At 40.7% G+C, this 24,636-nt stretch overlaps 1 protein-coding gene and 1 long non-coding RNA gene across 2 annotated transcripts in view; both read left to right on the forward strand.

The window, feature by feature from the left end:
- The window catches only part of alpk3a (alpha-kinase 3a), a 47,118-nt gene extending 29,429 nt beyond the window's left edge, over window positions 1–17,689 (forward strand). The window contains exons 12-15 of the mRNA XM_058388513.1: window positions 9,205–9,422; window positions 9,650–9,698; window positions 9,798–10,142; window positions 16,803–17,689. Of these exons, the coding sequence (XP_058244496.1) occupies window positions 9,205–9,422; window positions 9,650–9,698; window positions 9,798–10,142; window positions 16,803–16,806 (616 nt within the window). The 3' untranslated portion in view covers window positions 16,807–17,689. The remainder of the gene's footprint in view (window positions 1–9,204; window positions 9,423–9,649; window positions 9,699–9,797; window positions 10,143–16,802) is intronic.
- Window positions 17,690–19,356: 1,667 nt separating this feature from the next.
- Window positions 19,357–23,157, forward strand: LOC131352224 (uncharacterized). The gene is made up of 3 exons (XR_009204481.1): window positions 19,357–21,531; window positions 22,177–22,414; window positions 22,602–23,157. It is a non-coding gene; the product is annotated as an uncharacterized LOC131352224 (long non-coding RNA).
- The last annotated feature ends 1,479 nt before the right edge of the window (window positions 23,158–24,636 follow it).

Raw genomic sequence — 24,636 nt, forward strand, 5'->3', positions numbered from 1 at the left:
CAGAGACCCTGTTGGAGCCAGTGCCGACGTTCCCTCACGGACAGATGGTATTTGTCAGTCTGCATCGGCTCAGGAGTGGAGAAATCCTCACGGGATGAGGTATCAGAGCAGGCGTTCCCCGTACAGGCGACTGCAACGTGATGTTGAGACACGGTCTGCACCTTCAACATGAAAGACTCCAGGCTGGCTGTGTCATCATAAATCGCCACCTGCCGTCTGATCTCAGGCTGTAAACCCCGCTGGTAAGCCGCGAGCAGCGCTGCCTCATTCCAGCCACTTGATGCCGCCAGCAAGCCGCGAGCAGCGCTGCCTCATTCCAGCCACTTGATGCCGCCAGTGTGCGGAAGTGCAGCATGTACTCGCGGATGGTTTTCTTCCCTTGCCGCAGCTCATCATGCACCGAGAGAGCGGAGGCATTTGCTCCGAAGACTGCCTTGAAGTGTGCCAGGAAACTAGTCAGGGAGGTGAATACTGGACTCTCAGATGTCCATAACGCCTCCGCCCAGCGTCAGGCCTCACCGGACAGCAGCGACAGGATGAAGGCGATTTTAACGCGGTCATCGGGGAACTGATGGGGAACCACATCGAAGCACAGGTGGCACTGCATAACAAATCCAGCACATTCTGATACCTCACCCGAAAACTGCGCAGGTTTGGCCACGGGACAGGCCGGAGGAACCGTCATGGACAGTATGGCCTGTTCTAGCGAGGCCGCCAGTGCAGCCACCGGATCAGGTGTAGGAGACGGACCGGGTTGAGGCTGCTCAGGGGGTGGTGTGCCATCATGCTGGCCTTCCATCTTGCAGGTAGGACCCCGTTTGTAGCTGATTTTCAGGGCGAGTATTTCTGTAACCACAGACTTGGGAGGCAGACTTGGGAGGCAGACTTTGGATTCTTGGGAGAATCCAAAACCATCTTTTTTATTTCTTGAAACAACTGAGGTTGCAGAGGAAGAAACGAAAACAAAAACATAAACTCAGGCAAATAAGAATGCAGGAAATCTAACTTAGGCAATAAGACCCACAGACAGAACTGAAACACGCACGTCATTATTAAATAGTCTTAATACTCGCCACTGTCCTCGGCAAGTAAGCACTTTAAATACGCGCCGTGAGATAGAGTGCAGGTGGAGGTGATTAAAAGTCAGGTGATTGTGAGCGTGGGAGCGTGGTTGAGGTTGGCGTGCCCGTGACAATGGTAGTGCAGAAGGTGGTGTGCCATACTACTGGATTGTCGGTAAAGAAGAGCAGGTTACACTGTATTCTGTCATCTTCTGGTCCACTGTAGTCAGAGAGTAGCACCTCTGGGTTCTGTCTCATCTGCATTTCTTTAAAATTTTATTGTAAAGTTGAATTGTGTTGTATTTTTTATCTCTGAAAAAAAAAATCCATTCTCTCTCGCTCTCTCTCTGTGTCTCTCTCTCTCACTGTGTGTCTATCTCTCTCTTTCTGTCTCTGTCTCTCTCTCTGTCTCTGTTTGTGTCTGTCTCCCTCTCCCTCTCTCTCTCTCTGTGTGTCTCTCTCTCGCACTGTGTGTGTGTGTCTCTCTCTCTCACTGTGTGTGTGTGTGTCTCTCTCTCTCTCTCTCTCTCTCTCTCTGAGGTCTAGCCCAAACATGTGCCAGAATGACAATTCCTCTGTGTACAAAGTTAGGTCCACAATGACCATAATGATATTGTTTGTTAAATGTTAGATTCTAAACTTTATTTTACTCATTATCTGAATTTACTCAGAAAAGTCAAGAGTCCTAACAATGAATACTTTAAATAATTTATGATTTAGTGCCTCAGCCATTTTGCGAAGGTTGTGTTCATGTCACAGTACAAGCAGAGCCAGAATGCCAGAGGGTCACCCAAGTATTAACTTTATGAACTCTCTTCCAGTGTGTTTGGGTATTTATACAGCGTGCTCCCTCTGCGCAATTGTGAAGTATAGTATCCGTGTGTTACATACCAAGCCTTGCTATTCTTCAGCTTAGGTTTCTACGTGTATGTCCTTACAGGATACTTCGCCAAATATGAGTCCAGCAGATCTCCAAGCAGCATTGTGGTGACAGAAGGTTCTCCTCTGTGCATACCAGGCGGTATTAATTGAAAAAGCGAAGTAGCCGCCGCGGCACCAGCGCCTCCACCACGCTGCAAGTTACCCTGTTTCACTCTCCCTGAGAAGTTTGATGGATCTGCCAACCGCTGTCAAGGTTTCCTGCGTCAATGTGAAAACTTCTTTGCTCAGCAACCGGAAGCCTACAGCAGTGAGACTACCAGGTGCGCATTCATGCTATCACGGCTAACGGGTAAAGCGCTGGATTGGGCTTCAGCTGTTTGGGACACTGATCCTCAAGTCAAGTCGTCAGCCAACTATTTTGCAGGCTTGATTAAGGAGGTTTTCGAGTACCCGGCTGGGGGTTATGTCAGGGGTCTGACACTGCTGCTGACTTCGCCATTAGATTCCATATGCTGGCGGTTCAATCAGGGTGGAATGCTCCAGCTCTCATGGCGGTGTTTCAGGAAGGGCTCAACCTGGAGCTGAAAGTGGAAATGGGGTGCAGAGACACCAACGTGACGCTATCACAATATATCTCCACAGCCATTCGGTTGGATAACCTATGCTGCCAGCATTGACCTCAAGCCTCCACTTCATGGTATGTGCCTCGCTACATGATGGAAAGCCACTACCCCAGAGAAGACACCTCAGAACCCATGCAACTGGGACGAGCTCATGTTTCTGAGGAGGAGCGCGAACGCCGCACCCAGCTCCACCTCTGCTACTACTGCAGGAAACCCGGTCACTGAGTCATTCACTGTCCGGAGAAACCTACCCTGTCACAGGTAGAGACTGTTAAGCTGCTTACTAAGGTAAGGCACTTCCTGCTTTCATTCTCCATGCTGACTCTCGCTTTTCTATAACAGCTCTAATTGACTCAGTGAGGCGGTCAGCCTCACTGACAGCAACCTGGTTCATGGGCTGCACCTACCCACCGTTCCATGCACCCCACCAGTGAGAGTGACCGCCATCGATGATCAGCCCATTGGGGATGGCCTCCTTACGCACCAAACGACACTCTTTGAATTACAGATTGGATTATTTCACAGAGAAAGACTTACTTACTTTTTATGTCATCTCTTCTCCATCTAACCCGGTTGTCCTAGGCCTCCCCTGGCTACAGCTTCATGACCCTTGTATTTCCTGTAAAGCGGGAGACATACTAAAATGGTCCACCTACTGTGTTAAGAACTGTTTTCATGATCACACGCCATGCCCATGTTTATCAACCTCCGTTGAAAGCCCAGAGTCTTCTAGCCTGAGAACATTCCCAAGGGAATACCAAGACCTTAGGGAGGTTTTCAGTAAAGAAAAAGCCACCAAGCTGCCTTCACACAGACCCTGGGACTGCGCCATAGAACTCCTCCCCAATGCCATGCCACCAAAGAGCCGAGTTTACCCTCTCTCTCTCCCAGAGAAGAAAGCCATGGAGGACTACAGCGAGGAGGCTCTAACAGCAGGATACATCTGGCCCTCTACCTCTCCTGCAGCAGCTTTTTCTTCATTGAAAAAAAAGATGGGGGGCCTTTGGCCATGCATCCTATGGACTTACTAACACCCCAGTGGTGTTCCAGTCCCTCATCAGCAGTGTTCCAGTCCTTCATAAACGAGGTATTTAGAGACATGCTACACCGATATGTCATTGCTTACATAGATGACATCTTGATCTACTCCACCAACCTTGAACTGCATATTACCCATGTTTGTGCAGTCCTACGCCACCTTGCGCAGCATAATCTTTTCATGAAGCTGGAGAAGTGTGAATTCCACTGACCCTCCATGACGTTCCTGGGGTACGTGATTTCACAGGATGGAGTAGAAATGGATCAATCTAAGGTGTCTGCCATCACATCCTGGCCTGAGTCCACCAATATCAAGGGACTACAGTGATTTCTGGGGTTTGCCAACTTCTACTGCAGATTCATTTGCGACTACAGCACCATAGCCAGCCTATTGACCTCACTTCTAAAGGGTAAGCTAAGATGGACTGATCAAGCCAAAGTGGCGTTTTAGAGACTAAAACGAAGCTTTTCCTCGGCCCTCATACTCTGCCACCCCAACCCGGAGTTACCGTTCACTGTGGAGGTAGACGGCTCGAATTGCGGCATTGGGGGCGGTACTTTCCCAACGACAACCCAACTCTGGTAAACTGCACCCATGCGCCTTCTTTTCAAGAAAACTCACACCGGCAGAGGTTAACTATGATGTGGGGAACCGGGAGCCACTCACCATAAAAGCCGCTCTGGAGGAATGGAGACAACCGTTCCGAATCCTTACCAATCATCACAATCTTGCTTACCTCCGTTAGTCTAAGTGCCTCAACCCACACCAAGCTGGGCTCTGTTCTTCTCCTGTTTCAAGTTCTCCATCTCCTATCGCCCCGGGTCCAAGAATGGGAAAGCAGATGCTCTCTCGAGTTCACGAAACCATCAAACAACCTGTACGCCCCGAGCTTATCCTCCTGCCGTCCATAGCCCCCATACACTGGGACATTCTGTAGGAGATTGCACGAGCCCATTCTTCTGAAGCTACTCCTCCCAAGTGTACACCCACCAAGTTGTACGTGCCCATAGCACTTCGCCAGAGAGTGATCCAGTGGTCCCATGAGAGCCCCAGTATGGGACACCCCGGCATCCAGCAAACCACCAAGCTGCTGCGTCAGAGGTTCTGGTGGCCGTCACTCAATAGAGATGTCGAAGAGTTCGTCTGATCCTGTACTGTCTGTGCCCAATCCCGAACAAACCACCATCTACCTGAAGGCCTGTTTGAACCATTGCCTATCTTACAGCAACCCTGGTCTCACTTATCCATCGACTTTCTCACAGATCTCCCAGACTCTCAAAGGTTCACTGCAGTCATGGTGGTTATCGACCGGTTTTCTAAAGCCTGCAAACTGATTCCTATGAAGGGCTTACCCACATCCATGGAGAGCGCCCAAGCAATCTTCCAGAATATTTTCCAGAACTATGGCCTTCCTGAGGACCTTCCTGTCTCTGATCGGGGCACGCAATTTACGTCTAGGGTCTGGCTGGAGTTCTGCAAGTAGCTGGGGATTAACGTCAGCCTAAGTTCAGGATATCATCCTCAGTCCAATGGCCAGGCCAATTGTCTTAATCAAGAGCTGGGGAGGTTCCTGAGGACATATTGCAGCAGGGAACAACACCGGTGGAGTGAGTTTCTCCCCTGGGAGGAATACGTGCAGAACTCTTTACTCCATTCTTTCACCAGCTTGACTCCATTTCCAGTGTGCGTTAGGCTATCAGTCCCCGCTGTTTCCATGGTCTGAAGAATCCTCTAATGTCCCCACAGTGGAGGACTGGCACAGATGGAGTCAAGAGGTCTGGGAACAAGCACATGTCCAGCTTCAGAGGGTGATTAGGAGAGAGGAGATCCAGGCCAACCGCCGGCGATGTCCACACCCAAACTACCAGGTGGGCCAGAGAGTGTGGCTCTCCACTCGGAATCTGACCTGAAATTGACTGAAAGACTGACTGAAAGACTGAAATTGCCCTGCCGTAAGCTTAGCTCTAAATTCATAGGTCCGTTCAGGATCGTTTGCCAGATCAACCTGGTTTCTTACCATCTGGAGCTACCTGCTTCCTATCGCGTTTCGCCCACATTTCATTTCTCTCTACTCAAACCCTATCACGAGCCCCAGGACCATGGCCCCGCTTCCCAGGAACCTCCCCCTTCCCAGGATATTGACGCTTCCCTCCCCTACCAAATTCACACTATCCTCAACTCATGTCGTCGTGGAAACCACCTTCAGTATTTGGTGGACTGGGAGGGGTATGGCCCAGAGGAACACTGCTGGGTGAATGCAGGGGACATTCTAGACCTGACACTCACGGAGGAGTTTCACCATTGTCGAACACCAGGAGGTGTTCCTAGAGGGGGGGTTCTGTCACAGTACAAGCAGAGCCAGAACGCCAGAGGGAGCCATCGCCCAAGTATTAACTTTATGAACTCACTTCCAGTGTGTTTGGGTATTTATACAGTGTGCTCCCTCTGCGCAAGCGCGAAGTATCATATCCATGTGTTACATACCAAGCCTTGCTATTCTTCAACCTAGATTTCTATGTGACCCTTGCCTTTTCCATAGTGACTTCATGTTTCAGTTTTGTTTCATGGTGTTTGCTTTCTGGTTTTGACCTTTTTTGCCTGCATTCTCAATTACGATTTCTGCCTGCTGTTTTGATAATAAAGATCTGCTTATGGATTCAGACACTCCTGCCTCTGATGAGTCCTTACAGTTCACTGGACACAAAACATTTGCTAGAAGTGTGAACATTCATTTTAGTTAAGTTACTATTTATCCCTAACGTTTATCTATAACAAGCAAGCCTGAGGCGATGGTGGCAAGAAAAAAACTCCATGAAATGATGCGAGGAAGAAACCTTGAGAGGAACCAGGCTTTTGTATTGATCTTTTAAACCCAACTTGATCCGAGACATTCTTCAGATATTCCTGCAGCTACTTTATTGTTGCTATACGTATAATGGCAGCCTCACTGATTAGATTTCTTCTTGTCCTTTCATCAATTTTCAAGGAACTTTCTCTTTTTGAGCAGTTAAATTAAATTAAATTAAAATGTTTGATTGCTGCTCTGAGAGACATGAGTTCAAATCCCCTATTTCAGTGGAGTTCAGTTGCCCCTACTTGCCATTGAAGAAAGCGCTCTCAACTGTTAACAGTTGTATAAAATGAGATAGTAAGAGTATCTGTCCAGTGCCATAAATATAAATTCTTGGTAAAGCATGTGGTAGCCCATTACTTGTTGATAATAACCTTCAAAGTATGCCATCTAATTAAATTTTTATCTAACCCATTCAGCCAAAATGTTATTCTATAAAGTCACACAATGTTATTTTAATTTCCAATGGTTTCCTTTCTCCATCAGGATTTCTGGCCTGCTTTTTTCTTACCTTTCAGAATGATTCCACATTTTTACAGCATCCAAACATTCCAGTTTATTAAAACTCCCATGTAATGTCAGGGCACCCCCACACTGCAGAGTCAGATCCATATGCGGGATTCAAATGAACCACTGCTTTATTAGCAAACACAAGACATGGGCCAGACTAACATAATAATTAAACATGATGATACACAACAAGAACAGAAACAATGACAGAGAAAGACAGGTACAAAAGGATCGCTATATATAGGACAAAACATTAGGGCTAATGAGAAACAGGTGACATGGTGGGAAGGGTGTGACACAATACACACAACAAAGCAGGCTGCAGTGATTCACCTGCCAGCACCCCCTCCAGTGGTCTGGGAGCTGTCCATCCCAAGCCAGGGAAGAACTGTTCAGTTTAATACCACAAGGGTTTTAGAAAATTATTATTATTATTATTATTATTATTATTATTATTATTATTATTATTGTTGTTGTTGTTGTTGTTGTGCTAAGTTCAAGCAACAAAAGCAATGACAAACAACCCTGATTGAAATGCATTAGTGGGTTTTGCCAAGGTTGCCTTGGTGCTAAGGTGAGGCCTAAATCCAGACTAAAAGATTTCATGAATGGTATTCCTGTGCAAGTGTGACCTTAATTGTTGTGCTACAACCATTTATAGCATAAAGGGAATGTTTGATATTGGCCTATACCTAGACAGCTGACAAGGGTCAAAGTTAGATTTTTAATCATGAGTTTGATAATTGGTAATTTAAAGAGGAAATACTTAATACATAGTCAGTGCTAAAAGATATTTGATCATTTTCTAGTAGAAGTTTTATATCTTTTGCTAATATCAGGTTGCGTAATTGTATAGGTAAAGGATATAGTACACAATTTGATTTTGAAGAGGAATTAGTTGACTTAGTTTGGACTGTTGGGTTTGATTACAATAGTCTAGTCACCCTACTGATGAGCTTATTCTGCAGAATTTTCAGGTTCACTCAGAGAAGAAGCCTTAGCTTCACTGCCACTACCTGGAAGCTTTTTGCCAAAGAACCATGCAGAGACAGTGATTGAATAGCAAAATTCTTTGAAATTTACTGAGATGAACATGGAGTATTTATACAGAAGAAATATTGGTAAACAAAAGATGTCAGCAGAAACAGACATGGTGGTTGATGTGTTCACTGGCAGTTTGGCGAGTTTATTATGAAAATGGCTATCTAAACTACAGAAGAAGAAACTGTCATGGAGAGACTGTGTTCAGCACGTTTGACAAAACAGAACAAAAAGAATTTCTAGGACAAAACAAAGGATACCATGGTCAACAAACACAAAGACAAATTATTAAAATAAATATTATTGTGCCTAACAATTGCTCATTTTCCTACAGAAACAACCATGCCAGGGGGTCTGTAAATACTATTTAGTGGAAATGAATAAATAGATTGTTGTACCTATTGCGAGTTATAATAAAGAACTTCAAATGAGTTACTTTCATGTCCAAATTTTTGTGTAACATCTAGAATATCATTATAAATACCTGAATTGGCTCCTTTTCTATAAGTTAGAACAGACACATTCTTAGTATGATGAATCCTAAGTGAAGATTCAAGGAAGCTATTAGTTTACCCTATTTGTTCAGCTGCTGGACCTCAGCTCTGAAAAACAACACCCTCTTGAGTAGAATGGATACAGTTACACACAAACAGAGCTTGATGTCTAGAGGAACCAGTCTATGGGTGTCTCGCCCAGAGTGACAATATTGGAAGTCCTGTTGCCAACCTGTTTTGACTTTGCTCTCTCAATCTGAGGATCCAATCCAGGATCCAGCTTGAGGCATACTGTAGGTGCTGAAACCTAGCTGGTCCAGCTCTTCAATTTGTGGCTGGGGGGTGATAGTGTTGAATGTTGAACTGAATTACTGTTGGTTAGGGCCAGGTGAATAGCATGCATCTGCATACTCTCTGAGCATGCCCATGTACATTGATGGGACTTTTCTGTAAACTGATTGATATGAATATAGATTGTTGTGCATGGAAATCTCAGTATGTCAACAGTTTCTGAAAAACTCAAACCGCCAACCATGGCACCAAACCATGGCTCTTGACTTGTATCTGCAGGATTTTATGCCCTACACCATTGCTAACCTTTCTATCACAGTGACCAAGGGGTGTATGCTATATACTTATAAGAGTTCAAATCAGTAAACTCACTGATTTTATGTCTTTGTCCTAAAAAAAAAACAAAACACAGAGTGATTCCATTATATTTGATCTACCGGCCTGCCAACACCATCCCATATGCAACAATGGAGGCTGATTTAAAGGGGGTGTACTTGACATACTGCACAGTGGACAAGACTGGGAAACTGATCACACAAAGCACATCTGAAGTGGAGCAGAAATGCTGTACATTTCAGCACTGGATCTACCAGTGGACAAATGGCAATCTGCTGGTCACCCAGCTAAAAGGTTAAGTATCTTCTAAAATTCATCCTATCATAAACATGGAGATCTACCTTCCAGCAAAATATAGTTCCAAACATATAAACGTTTATTGGTTGCATGTGGTATGTTAGGCAATGTGGGACTCCAAATTTTGCTGGAGCATAGACATGGGGTCCACACATGCCTTGAACTAGATTGTTTGATCACTGTTTTAGACCTGCTGAACTAATATGTTATTTGTTTTGTTTCAGGTGTAGATACAAAGATCACAAATGTTAAGATTGTCACCAAGTCCAAAGGGTTTGTCTATATATTGTACTACTGTACTATATTGTCATATTCTACAATATGTTCTGGATGTTTTATGTTAATTTTCATTTAATTATTTATGTACTACAGCTATCAGAGTCTTACAGATAAAGGCTCCCCAAAGATACTGGAACAATTTGTCATCCAACATCAGTGCAACTACTATTGTGGCTTGCTCGGCCTGAGAGCCCTGAAAACTATGGATCCTTTGCAGCAGTCAAAGTTAAAAACATCCAGGAGTCCTATGCTGGCCCGTAAGGTGGGTCTTGCTGATTCATCCAGCCCACAACTTCAGAAGAAAGGCTCAAGCAACCCCCAAACAGCTAAGAATATCAACTCTAGTCCCAAGTTAGCCAAAAAGACTGAAAAGGATGGGGAGAACAACTCTGCTACCAAACATAAAACAATGGAGGGCCCCAAATCTGTAACAATGAGGTAAAGAAAATTTTATTGTCAAAAATGAAGAAGCCACCAGGCATTCTCTTTCAATTTTTCACTTTCAATCATGTTCTCAATTGCCTTAATTATTTAAATTAGAATTTGGATGGCTAAAATCTACACTGTGTTTATATGTAGTCTGATAACTTAAAAACAATGGTCCTTATTCATCAAAGTTGGTCAAATCTGATTGTAAAATAAGCATGCATAAATAAATGCATAGAGTTTCCTAACACTAATCCGTTGTGTGGTCAGTTTGTGTGAATTTGATAGTAACAAGAACGCTGGATTTCCAGTTAAATAATAAATATTAATATAATTATAATTCAATAATTATAAAAAAGTCAAGTGGTACAAACAATAGAAAATAATAAAGAAAACAATGGTGCACAGAAATCTTAAAATATAGGCAATGGGGTTTAGTGTTAACACATGTAAACGTGATTCAGAGGGCATATGTGGAACTTTTTTAGTTCAATTCAATAGGAATAAGAGGCAACATACACTCACTGGATACTTTATTAGGAACACCTGTACACATACACAATTAGGCAATCATCTATTCAGCTGATCATGTGACAGCAGAGACACGCATAAAAACCTGCAAAGATGGGTCAGCAACTTTATTTATTGTTCACATCAAACATCAGAATGAGGAAAAATGTGGCATGATTTTTGTCAGACAGGCTGGTAAAATATTTAAGTAAATACTGATTTTGTGGTATTTCTACACACACCAGAGTCTAGAGTTTATTCTGAAGAGTGCAAAAAAGAACAAAATGTTTTTATTCTAACGGTGCTATTGACATGAAATTTTCACAATATGTTGGTAACAACCCATGCAATTATAGATGTCCATAAATTAAGTTATGTGTAATAATGTGAAATGACAAAGGGAAAAAGTACTGAACCCTCTTATTGAAATGTATTTATTACTTTGAACAAAAGCCTTTGTTGGTAATGACAGCGTCAAGATGCCTCCTGTATGGAGAATCTAGTTGCATGTATTGCTCAGGTGTGATTTTGGCCCATTCTTCTACACAAACAGTCTTCAAATTTTGAAGGTTAAAATTTGATGATAAACTCTGATCTTTAGCTCTTTCCATAGATTTCAATTGGAGTCAAGTCAGGTGATTGGCTTGGCTATTCTAGCAGCCATTATATTTTCTTTGGCTGGGTGTTTGGGATCATTGTCTTGCTGAAATGTCCACCCTTGTTTCATCTTCATCATCCTGGTAGATGGCAGCAGATTTTTTTTTTATCAAGAATGTCTCGGTATATTTTTCCATTCATCCTTCCTTCCAATTATATAAAGTTTGCCATCACTATATGCTGAAAAACAGCCACACACCATGATGTTCCCATGTCCAAACTTCACTGCTGGTATGGTGTTTTTGGGTGCTGTACAGTAACATTTGTCCTCCAAACATGGTGTGTATTATGGTATCCAAAGAGTTTAATTTTGGTCTGACCAGAGTATATTCTCCCAGTATTGTACAGGCTTGTCCAAATGTTGTACAGAAAACTTTAAATGAGCTTCAGCATGCTTTTTCTTCAGCTATGGAGTCTTGGGTGGTGAGTGTGCATACGGGCCATGGTGGAATGTGCAATAAGTGCAATACTTATTGCTTTCTTCGAACAAATTGTACCTTTTAAATTTCAGGTGTTTAATTCCAGGTTTTAAAGCTCTCCACAAGTGGTCCTTCGTTCTTGGACAACTCTTCTGATAATTTTTTCATTCCTCTATCAGGAATCTTGTGAGGAGCACCTGGCCATGGCCTGTTTAATGGTGAAATTATGTTCTTTCTACTTCCAGATTATGTACCCAACAGTGCTCACTGGAACATTCAGAAGTCCTTCTGTAACCAGTGCTATCAGTACATTTTGCAACAATAAGGTTGTGAAGGTCTTGAGAGAACTCTTTACTTTTACCCGTCATGAGACATTTGTGTGACACTTAGGTAATGAGACCCCTTTTAATAGGTTATCAGTTGGGACTAAACCAGCTGATATTAATTTGCACTGACAAGGGGCAAGATTGCTATCTAATTACTGATTGATTTCAGTTGGTATCTTGGCTATCCATGCCTTTTTGCACCTCCCTTTCTTCATACTTTTTCCCTGTGTCATTTCACATAATTACACATAATTTATGGACATCTATGGTTTGATTCCTTGCAATTCCTTTGTATTGCATGGGTTGTTACCAACATCTGGTGAAAATGCCATGTTAACAGCATCTTTAGTTATTTTATTTTAATTGTTTTTACATTGTTGTAGTGCTTTGGGTGTGAGAAAAGTGCATTATAAATAAAATGTATTATTATTATTATTTAGAAATATATTTACTGAGAAAAATGGTGACGTGTTCAATACTTATTTTACCGGCTGTATATATATACCATTACATAATACCATTCATTTCACCATAACAAACAACTGTAAGTCAAAGTTTTGGATTATACTTTCCTCTAATGATTTAATTACAATTTATTAAGGCTTATGCAGTGAGCATTTTTTGTTGCTGCAACCTTCAACTCAGTTCCACTTAAAATAAATTTTTCCCTGAACGATTTGGAATTGCTTTTACTTGCTTACTTATGCAGCATGTTATGTTTAAGGTAAATTAGATGTATATGAATTTAAACTTTATAATGTTGTATGGCTACTGGGCAGGGTCATGGTTCCACACAGCTAAAGAAGATTCATTAATTTTGCTGAAATCGTTGCTCATTTTTATTACTTTTAACTTCAATAGACACAGATTTGTTTATACTCATTCCAATGAAACTTTGATGAATAATGCCTGTTTTTTTTCTGTGACTGATTAATTTATAATCATAATTCTGTCCATGGATGGTATCTTATCATTTTGAAAGAAAGTAGGATGACTATATAGTTTTAGATGTAATGACCACAAGAGTGTGGATTAAATAATCAAATTACCACCAATTAACTCAAGCCAAACTATAACTGCTTTTAAAGATGGCATGTGTGAAAAAAACAAAACGTTAGCAACTGCCACTTCCACAGCATTGGCAACATTTATTACACAAAAACAGAAGTCATGCTATGTTTGTCTCAACAATAATATAAGGGTAAATGTTTAAACATAGAATATATTATTTCTAAATGCAAAAAATGCATCCCGTTATGTTTAACATTGCAAGATGTTTTTGGATTTTATAATAAATATTATTTCATAGCACCAATGAACTTTAATTTAATTGATGATTAAATTCTAATTCTATTTTGTCACTCACACTAGCAAATTGTTGTTGATGTTGTTGTTTCTTTTTGTCATTGTGGTCATAGTCAAATCCACACTTACTGGCACTCTTAATAAAAAAAAAATAGCCAAAATTAAGCAATAATTAAAATCTTTAAAGCCTTGTTCACATTTGGTGTTCATATTCATATGTCTCTCTTACAAGTGGACAAGACACATAGCCATTCACACCATTATGAATTGTGGCATTATGGATGTGTCTACTCTGAACAGGCTTAAGTTCAGATCACATACAGTATTTCCTCATGCACATTCATTATGCTAGCCTTCTGTTGTATTTGTTTTCAGACAGAAATCCTGTTTTATTTACATGTACAGTCTGTTACAAATACTTCGTTTGCATGGTCTGCTAACAAAACGTATAACTGTATGGGAGATGAGACAATGAAAGAAGGTACAAAAAATAGATGCTTTTGTTTCTGCTGATTAAGACCCTGCACAATTCTATGAGTATTCATAAGAAGTGTAGCAGAAAGTTATTATAAGTTCAGCATAATTTCCAAACAGTCTGTTAATGATTACAGAGTTTTTGGCTAGGGAAATTACAGTCACAGAAATTGCACACTCCTTTAATTTTATGATTTTATTTATATGAAATTATTTGTGTGGTCCTTAGCAACTTCTTTTAAAAAAATAAATAAATAAATAAAAACACAATTGTTTCAATTTCAATATGCAGTTATTTTGTGCCTGTCAGTAAACTGACTTTCTGAAACAGGCCCCTGAAAGCACATTAAATGTTCATGAGAGCACAGTGAAAAGACTGAATAAGTATGGGTTCATGGAAGTGTGGCTAGAAATAAAGCCTCTTCTCTCCAAAAAGAATATAGCAGAACGACTATAGAAAGGTTTGCAAACTTCCGTCTGAACAAACAATAAATATTGTGTATATTCTTTGGACAGAAGAGACCAAGATGGAGATGTTTGGTCATAATGCACCAAGAAGGAACAAAGGCCAGGCCTCAACACATTCAGTTTCCATGGGAGGATCTGTGCATAAACTAATGATTACAAATTGAAATCTGTTGCATTTTTTGTTGCCACCTGAGTTTAGATGTTTGTTCATAGATATTGGTGAGGACATCAAAATTGTTGCTAAAGGAGCTCATCTGTGGGAAGGGGCTCATCACTGAGGTCTAAACTCTGCCAGGCCACAAATTTAGCCCCCTGTGCCACAAAGCAGAAGGCCCATGTCATCGGCCATTTCATGACTGCATTTGGTTGCCACAGAGAGGCAATCTGAGAGAGATAAAAGAAAGGAACAAAACCTTTCTTTTAGATGCCCCGATGTCTTCTAAAGGCCTGTTCTTCCTTTGCCACATAGAGGAGATAGGGCTATCAACCAGTAGCCACTAGCCCCAGCCTGGCCTGCTGAGGCAGGAAAAGTAGGCTAGCATTGCAGTCTGAGACCCCCATGAAAAATCTGGGTGGCTGGCCAGTGCTTAGGGGCAGGTAACCCAGGCGAGAGACAACCATCTCTGCCAGGGGGGCCAGAAAGGAATTCTAACGCCTGAGCTCTAAGGTTTTCAGGGATGCCCCTTTAGGGCCATTTCCACTGCTGCCTACCCTGCCACCTTTGGGGTTCAGCCATGACCACCCATGCTCCTGCTCCTTATGTGTTTCCACCTCGTGGGTTAGACCCTGTCAGCTTGCTGTTTGATGTTGATGTATGTAGTTTGTGTTTTAAATGTAAGAAAAGTAACCCTCTCACAGATGGCATGTCCAACTTACGCACAAGTACACTTACCCGTCATGGCAAATCTCAAGAGCATGGATCAGCAGTCCAGAAAATATTCAGCCCAACTTTTCAAGAATGATGGAGAAAGCAGTATTGGAGAAAGAGGTGGCTATACTGGCTTTGAAGTGTATATTGGCTTGCTAAGGAACACCTAACACTCCAAATATATGGAAATTTGATGCAACTGCTCACTGACCAGAACTGTGACACTAAATTTTTGAAACTCTTTCAGAGACAATGCCACCTACTGTTTTTAAACAACAGCAAATGGCATGCTGCAATCTTTGGCCTCAACAATTAGGTCTGAAATAAGTAGCAAAATTCAGAAGTCACCATACAATGATCAGCCCTAAAATTATGACCAGATGCCTAATATTGTGTTATAATATCTAGAATCTACTGTAACATACATTGCTCTTTGAATAATCATCCCAGCTCTTACTACCAAATGGTGATCAAAACAGATGGTGATCAGTAACTGTGAACTAGCTGACAGTTGGGGGGGCAACTCTGGGGATCTTTCTCCCATTCAATGCTTTGTTTAAGAGTATCACCTCTAGGCTTTTGTATTCACTCGTTCAAGGCCTGCCCACTCAAGGCCTTTGAAACTGCAACATATGTTCCTTTTCACTGGACTCAATGACTACAGTACTACCACATTCTGTTCTGATCTCCAATAAAACATTCCTGCTGAACACTACTTCCGAGTCCTCTGGTCTGCTTTGGTGAATTCACAACAGATGGTGCCATGACCCGGATAGAGCTGCTCATTTGAAACCAGTCCAGAATAAACTTCTTCTACTAAGCTACGATTTGGTGAGTGTAACTCTATCAAAGAACCACTATAGATCAGTATTTAAGTTATCCTCTTCTTTTCCAGGGAAGTGTTAAACACAGCTGTAGGGTGTTTTAACACATAGGTTTATCCTCTGTTTCAGCAAGGAAGGTTAACAACAGTTGTGTGTTAACAAATAGTTGATCCTCTGCTTTGTTTAGGAAGAATTTGGTTTATCCTCTGTTTCGGCAGGGAAGGTTAACAACAGTTGTGCGTTAACAAATTGTTTATCCTCTTCTTCGGTAGGGCAGAATTTGGTTTATCCTCTGTTTCAGCATTTAGGAATTTGATTTTGGTTTATCCTCTGCTTTGTTTTCTCAGAGAAGATTTTGGTTCATCTTCTGCTTTAGCAAGAAAAATTTGGTTTATGGCTTCTTTGCAAAGGAAGATTTTAATTTAAACTCTGCTTTGCCATGGAAAAATAGACATAGACTCATGTCTCACATTGCAAAGTAGTTCCACCACCAATAGGGACAGACTAGGACACTTGGATCAGTGAGGAGCCCAAGGAAGAACCGATGTGCAATAGGCCTCGGGGGGCCAACCCAAGGGTGAAGACTTCCACATAGATTCCCCTTTATTAGTTCATCCCTACCTAATTGGTCCATAGGTGTCAGTATTTGTAGATTAGGGCAAGGAACTACAGTAAAAAATTAAACCACTATATGATCAAATGAAGTTTAACCTAGCATTCTAAAAAAAAGAAAGAAAAAAAGAATACCCACACTTTTTTGTCCTGTTTGTTTTGTCTTGTTTGTTTGTTTGTCTTCTTCTATTTTCCTCTTTTGTTCACAGGTAGGCATGCACAGTTTTATGAACTCATCACTACAGCACCTGCTAGCTGAACCATCTACATCTATAGACAACCATCTGGAGAACATAATGCTGCCCAGACTAATGGAAGATACTGTGGAACAGAGCAGCACTGGATTATATTCTTGCTACACAATGTTGTGCCTTCATAGTTGTTGGACATGAATGTTGCAAAGGTCTATTTGACCCAGTCAAGGGACTAGACAAACTGATAAAGGATATTAGCATTATATTTATAAAACTGTATAATATAACCATGGACAATTCCTCATTGTTCGGAAGCCTTTTTGGCCACTCATGGTCATGTTTTAGATAAATAGTTGTTTTAGTCAGTTTCGTTACATAATCTTCTGGGTCAGCATAGGTTGAATATGACAGACTACTAATCCTCATCACAAAAGCATAGAAATAGCTCAGCTCAAGAACTACTACCCTTAAATGCTAAAACCTATTACAAGAATGTAAACTAACAACAAGCTGATTAAATTCTAAGTTAACAAATTGTGAGAGTTATCTAGAACTCTCAAAGGGGGATTGTAAGAAAACATATTTTGAGGTCACTCTAGAATCTACTGTAACATACATTGCTCTTTGAATAATCATCCCAGCTCTTACTACCAAATGGTGATCAAATAAGATGGTGATCAGTAACTGTGAACTAGCTGACAGTTGGGGGGGCAACTCTGGGGATCTTTCTCCCATTCAATGCTTTGTTTAAGAGTATCACCTCTAGGCTTTTGTATTGTCACTCGTTCAAGGCCTGCCCACTCAAGGCCTTTGAAACTGCAACATATGTTCCTTTTCACTGGACTCAATGACTACAGTACCACCGCAGTGTGTTCTGATCTCCAATAAAACATTCCTGCTGAACACTACTTCCGAGTCCCATGGTCTGCCAAAACAGCCCTGCCCTGTCCACTAGATCCCTGAAGGTGTGCTGTGAGAAAAAGAAAAAGGTTGATATTTCCCAGAGTATTACACCCTGACACTTTCTTACCTGAAACACATTAGTGAGTTGAGACAATTTTTAAACATTACTAGATGAACCAAACCTAAAAATGACTGAGGTACATGAGGTACGTTGGATGTCAATATATAAGGCTGTTGAGACTGTACAGATCCTTAGACACCCTGATTACAGTTTTCAGCACAGAAAAAGAGCCTAAAGCAAAAGGATATGCAAAAAATTTGGAAACTCAGACTTTATTTCAGCTACATATACGTGGATGAACATACTTCCCATCCCACTTCCCAGAACTTTGCTTACTCTTCCAGAAGAAATATTTAGATGTATCTAAAGTATGTTTCACCCCATCCTCTGTGACAGAGTGATTTAGTCAGGTAAACCATCACTGGCACAACACTTTGCCATGATGTGAACAGTCAGGCATATACTAGTGGCAGAAATCAATCAGTCCTAGAAAAATTAGGATATCATACTGTGTTTTGGATGGACCTTCATTATTACTTTCTGATGATAATATAAGAGTTTCGCTGTCCTTGGGAGATGAGAAACAAAGACGACAACAAAGAATGCACCACAGCCAGCAAATCAATGAACCTTTAAGGTGGCCATACCCAGGTGTATTGATGTTGTTTGAATGTAAAGGCAAAAACTGGCTGCGTCTGTTCACTGATAAGAATACTCAACAACAGTGAAATGGTCATGATTATGTGGTTTGGCAGATAATATAGATTAAATATCAGGCACCAATAAATCATTAATTTGACACAAATCTTACATAAAATGCAGAGATATTTTTTACAATACATAGTGGTTGATGAATGGAGGTTGGTGACATACGGTGGTACATGTACCTGACCTACTTCATTGGAGAGGGAAGGCACAATTTAAATGAGACCACAGAGAGCTTGATAATATGTACACATAACAGAAGAAAACAGAGATTAGTTGGAGTGGTGAGAACCAGTGCTGGGCAAAGTACACTAGCTCCTTTGAATTTCTACTTGAGTTCAGGTACAAAAGTACTTAATCAAATGTACTTAAGTAATAAAAAATGTACTACATTTATCCTAGCTAATATTGTCATTTTTGGAAAATTAACTATGCATGTGTGAAGAACCTGTCACTCTACTCAAACATGTCTGCTAATACAAGGTCTTAGAAATGAACCTGATACAGAAGTCAGTTAACATTATTCTGAGCAGTCAAGGTGCGCAAGGGGAAAATCGGACGTATAAAATATCAGAATTCGAGAACAGTTAGGTTTTCCTGTTAAGATTTATGTTATACTTAAGATAGTAACACATTAAAACCTGATAAAACACCATACAAATGTTGAAATGACACATTTGTTTGTGTGCATGTGTGTGTCTCAGTGTTTACAGGGCACAGGTATTACACAAGAAAAAGGACCTTTATATAAAGACAGGGTCTGTGACTTGTAAATTGTTTCTTACATAAAGTCTGACTGTAACATCCTGTCTGGCGGCACTTCCATCAGATCGCCAGAGGGAGCCATCGTCCAAGTTTTAGCACCGCCAAGGAAAGAACACTTCCGGCTTTATTCAGGACATTTAAGCAGCGTGCACGCTACAAACAACGTGATGTATTGTTTCCTATGAGACTTACTGAGCCATGCTTTACCTACCATTGTCTTGATATTCTGTGAATGACTTCTGCTTTGTTTTTTGGTTTTCGAGTTACAGTTTTTGCTATTCAGATTTGCTTGTCTGTGTTTCTTGCTTTCCGATTTTGACTCTTTTCCGCGTCCTGCTAATCAGGTTTTTTTTTTGACAAATGACAAGCAAGGATCAGTATTCAGTTAACTAATGCTTTGTTGTGTAATGGGCAATTATTTGTGCAGTAATCTTATCCTGCTTAAAAAAAATGAAAATGAAAAACAAAATTTACTTGGTCAGAGGTCAAATATCAAGAATAAAGTTTGACCTATTGGGTTAATAGGTTGCTGTATAACATCAGTAATGTTAATAGAGACTACTGCTTACTGATTGTTAACTTACTTAGCTTAACTAAAGCATAACTAGCCATGCATGACATAAGTAAGATAATGGCAGATTTATTCACATACACAATAAAGTAATTTTTCATTGTTCATTTCTTCTTCAACTTCATTGTTGCAAGCTAACATTAGATTTCATATTAAAAAATGCCATTATGATTATCATAGGACGTGTTTACCTCTACATGTTTTCACATATGATGGAGAATTTGAAATTATAAGACAAAATCGTATGTTACTGTATAATTTGTACTGCATTTAGTGAAACCAAAAAGCAATGTAGGTCAAAAATAATGTGCACGCTGTACCTTGGTTGGCTTGCTGTGCTGTAAATAGACAACTGTGTTTTTGTTTGTTTGTTTTTGATGGTCTGTAAGAAGAAGAGGTCAAAGATAGAGATAGAGAAGAAAACCAAGTGGTGGAACCTGAAAAAGGAGCAATGTTGTGAGGAATTTAGACAGAAGTTGAGGCAGGCTCTGGGTGGCCAGGTAGTGCTGCCAGATGACTGGGAAACTACAGCAGAATTGATCAGGGAGACAGGAAGAAAGGTGCTGGGTGTGTCATCTGGAAGGAGGAAAGAAGATAAGGAGACTTGGTGGTGGAATGAGGAAGTTCAGGATAGTATTCAGAAGAAGAGGTGAAGAAGTGGGACATGGACAGGACTGAAGAGAACAGACAGGAGTACAATGAATTACAGTGCAGAGTGAAGAGGGAGGTGTCTAAAGCCAAGCAGAAGGCATATGATGAGTTGTACACTAGGTTAGAAGGGGAGAAGGACTTGTACAGGTTAGCGTGGTTAGAGTTATTAAGGATAGAGATGAAAAGGTGCTCATAAGTGAGTAGAGTGTACAGAGGAGATTGAGGAGAATGAGTACTTTGAAGAGTTGATGAATGAGGAAAATGAGAGGGAAAAAAGAGTAGAAGGGGTGAGCTCTGTGGAGCAGAAAGTAGATAAGATTAGAAAGGATGAAGTCAGGAAGGCCTTGAAGAGGATGAAAAGTGGAAAGGCAGTTGGTCCTGACGACATCCCGGTGGAGGTCTGGAAGTATCTAGGAGAGGCAGCAGTGGAATTTTTAACTAGTTTGTTTAACAGGGTTTTAGACAATGAGAAGATGCCTGAGGAATGGAGAGCCTTGGAGTGCGTTAGTGCCAATCTTTAAGAATAAGGGATAAAGTTGTTGAGCCATACAATGAAGCTATGGGAAAGAGTAGTGGAAGCTAGGTTAAGGAAGGTAGTGGAAATTTGTGAGCAGCAGTATGGCTTCATGCCCAGAAAGAGCACAACAGATGCAATTTTTGCTCTGAGAATTTTGATGGAGAAGTATAGGGATGGTTAGAGAGAGTTGCACTGTGTTTGTAGACTTGGAGAACGTGTATGACAGGGTGCCAAGAGAAGAGCTGTGGTATTGTATGAGGAAGTCAGGAGCAGCAGAGAAGTATGTTTTATAGAATAAATATGTAATTTAATCTAATTGATTAATAAACAAAGAGTGAGGCAGAGCTACATGAATTCTTATGGAAATTTCTGCATTTCCCATATTTTCTTTTTAGTTGCTAAACACAAATAACATTTATTTTTTATTTGGATTCATATCTTCTATTTGGCTTCAGCTAAAAATCTATCTGCCTATATAAGCACCTTAGTCTTTCCTTAGTCTTTGCACATTTAACTCAGAGTCTGCAGTGCAACAGAAGTCTTGCGGATTGTTTGTGCTTCTTCTAAATGGGTAAATTTAGTTTTATTTTATTTACTTTTGTGCTTCAGCTCATGCTCTACTTTGCTGTGTCAGTATATAGCTTGTTTTGCATGCATACTGCATGACCTTTTGACTTACATTTGCCTCTGTTGCTGGGGTTATTTTGGACATAAACTTTTCTCCTACTCTTGCATCTGCTGCCTGCTGTGGTTAGCGCTCTTCAGTCGTACTGCTGTAGCTAGCACTTTGCCTAGGAACACAATGTCTAGCGCACATCATCAGTCAGACTGGTTACTGATGTTTAGCTTTTTGCAAAGATGTGGTTACCCTGGGTGTTCTTACTGTGCAAAGGACTGAGTCCTTATTATTTGATAATAACTCATTGTTTTACTCTTCATTATAATATTTATGCTGCTATTATAATGCTGAAGCTTAAGTAAAACTAAGTAAAAGTTTCAGAAAAATCTGAACACTAGTCAAACAATTTAATAAAATAACCTCAACCATCTCATACAATGGAGAGAGGTGGATTAAGCAAGGGTTATCCACATCCTGAAGAAATCTGCTCTGGATCAATCGTACATCAGAAACTATAGACCGGTATCACTTCTCTCCTTTCTTTCTAAAATTCTCGAACACATTGTTTATAATCAACTGTCTGACTGTCTCTCACAGAACAACTTCCAAGATCCTAACCAGTCTGGCTTTAAAGCAGCACATTCCAAAGGCACTACCCTTTTGGCTGTCACTGAGAAACTACATGCTGCTAGAATAGCCAATCTGTCATCTGTCCTCATCGTCCTCAACCATTCGGCAGCATTTGACACAGTCAACCACAAGATTCACTTGTCCACCCTCAGGAGAATTTGCATGGGAATGGTTTGCTTCCTACCTGGATGGTCACTCATATCAGGTAACATGGAGGGGATAGACATCTGCTCCATGCAGACTCTCCACTGGTGTCTCACAAGGATCAGTACTTGGTCCTCTTCTTTTCCCCCTCTATACTCAATCTATTGGCAAAGTTATATCCTTACATGGGTTGTCTTACTACTGCTATTCCGATGACACTCAACTTATCTTCTCCTTCCCTCCCTCAGATACAATGACTTCTGCTCAGATCTCTGTGTTTGTGGACACATCATCATAGATGACAGCTCATCAGCTGAAACTTAATCCAGTAAAAGTGAACTCCTGGTCATCCATGGTGCTTCATCCCCAGCCCAGGATCTTGTGATATCCCTGATCAACTCTCTGATTGCACCTTGGGCCAGTGCTCGCAACATGGGTTAACCATGGACAATCAACTGTCCTTTTTCTCTGTCGGGTTTTTCTGTACAACAACAGAAAAATGTTGCAATTTTTATCCATACAGGCTGCTCAGGTGCTTGTTTTTCAGTCTCTAGTCATTTTGAGACTAGACTACTGCAACTCTTTACTGGCAGGTCTACATCTTAATGCAATATGTCCTCTGCAAATGATCCAAAATGCAGATGCATGACTTTTAAACCTGTTCTCCCACACCACCCCACTGCTGCGCTCACTCTACTGGCTTCTGGTAGCTGATGCTTGCCTACAAGCCAAAAATGGACCAGCACCCTCTTACCTCAAAGCTCTCATTTCTCCTCACACTGGTAATCACACAATCTCTCAGGGTACAAGGTAGGTATTCATTTAGACTCTTCTCTGTTCTGGCACTGAGGTGGTGGAATGAACTTCCCCTAGATGTCCACACAGCTGAGTCACTGGCCATCTTCAAATGGTAGATGAAGACCTACCTCTTCCTGAAACACTTAAATCAATTGTGTCTTTTATGTATTGTTATATGTTGTTCATATAACAATTGCACTAATAAGTGTGAGCAATAGTAATAGTGATGCTTTGCATAGCAAGCACCACTAATAACTAGACATGTATATTTCCTGAAGAAAATGAGAGTGGTGCTTGCTGTGGCAAAACTCGTCCCCGAGTTCATGGAGGAGATAACTGGACACGTCATGCATTTCCCCTAATTGTGCTGAGCAGTTTGATATGTCGTGTATGTTGCAGTAATTTTTAAATTACCCATTATTTGGGGGGTGGGGTCAGATGTGACGTGGGCCTGGTCTGAAATTTGTTGCTATTACTTTTCTAAGGGATCGTAATTCCGATCTCCCGATACTAATGCTAACGTTCATACTAATGATAATATTACTGCTAATGCTAACCCCAAAATAAGCAGAATTTTAAAATTACACCAACATACACATGTGACATGCTAACGTTAATGCTAATGCAAACGTTGATGCTAACGACAATGCTAATGCTAATGCTATAGCTAATGTTACTGCAACATACACATGTGACATATCAAACCACTCAGCACAATGAGGGGAAATGCGTCAGGGACGAGTTTTGCCATGGCAAGCACCACTCACGTTTTCTTCAGGAAATGTACATGTCTAGTTATTATTAGTGGTGCTTGCTATGGAAAGCATCACTATTACTATTCCTCATAATTATTATTATTATTAATAATAATAATAATAATAATAATAATAATAATAATAATAATATTATTAGTGGTGCTTGCTATGCAAAGCATCACTATTACTATTCCTCATACTTATTATTATTATTATTATTAGTGGTGCTTGCTATGCAAAGCATCACTATTACTATTCCTCATACTTATTAGTGGTGCTTGCTATGCAAAGCATCACTATTACTATTCCTCATACTTATTATTATAATTATTATTATTATTAGTGGTGCTTGCTATGCAAAGCATCACTATTACTATTCCTCATACTTATTATTATTAGTGGTGCTTGCTATACAAAGCATCACTATTACTATTTCTCATACTTATTATTATTATTAGTGGTGCTTGCTATGCAACGCATCACTATTACTATTCCTCATACTTATTATTATTATTAGTGGTGCTTGCTATGCAAAGCATCACTATTACTATTCCTCATACTTATTATTATTATTATTATTATTAGTGTTGCTTGCTATGCAAAGCATCACTATTACAATTCCTCATACTTATTATTATTATTAGTGGTGCTTGATATGCAAAGCATCACTATTACTATTCCTCATACTTGTTAGTGGGGCTTGCTATGCAAAGCATCACTATTACTATTC

This window comes from Hemibagrus wyckioides, linkage group LG04, assembly GCF_019097595.1.
Source record: "Hemibagrus wyckioides isolate EC202008001 linkage group LG04, SWU_Hwy_1.0, whole genome shotgun sequence".
NCBI lineage: Eukaryota > Metazoa > Chordata > Actinopteri > Siluriformes > Bagridae > Hemibagrus > Hemibagrus wyckioides.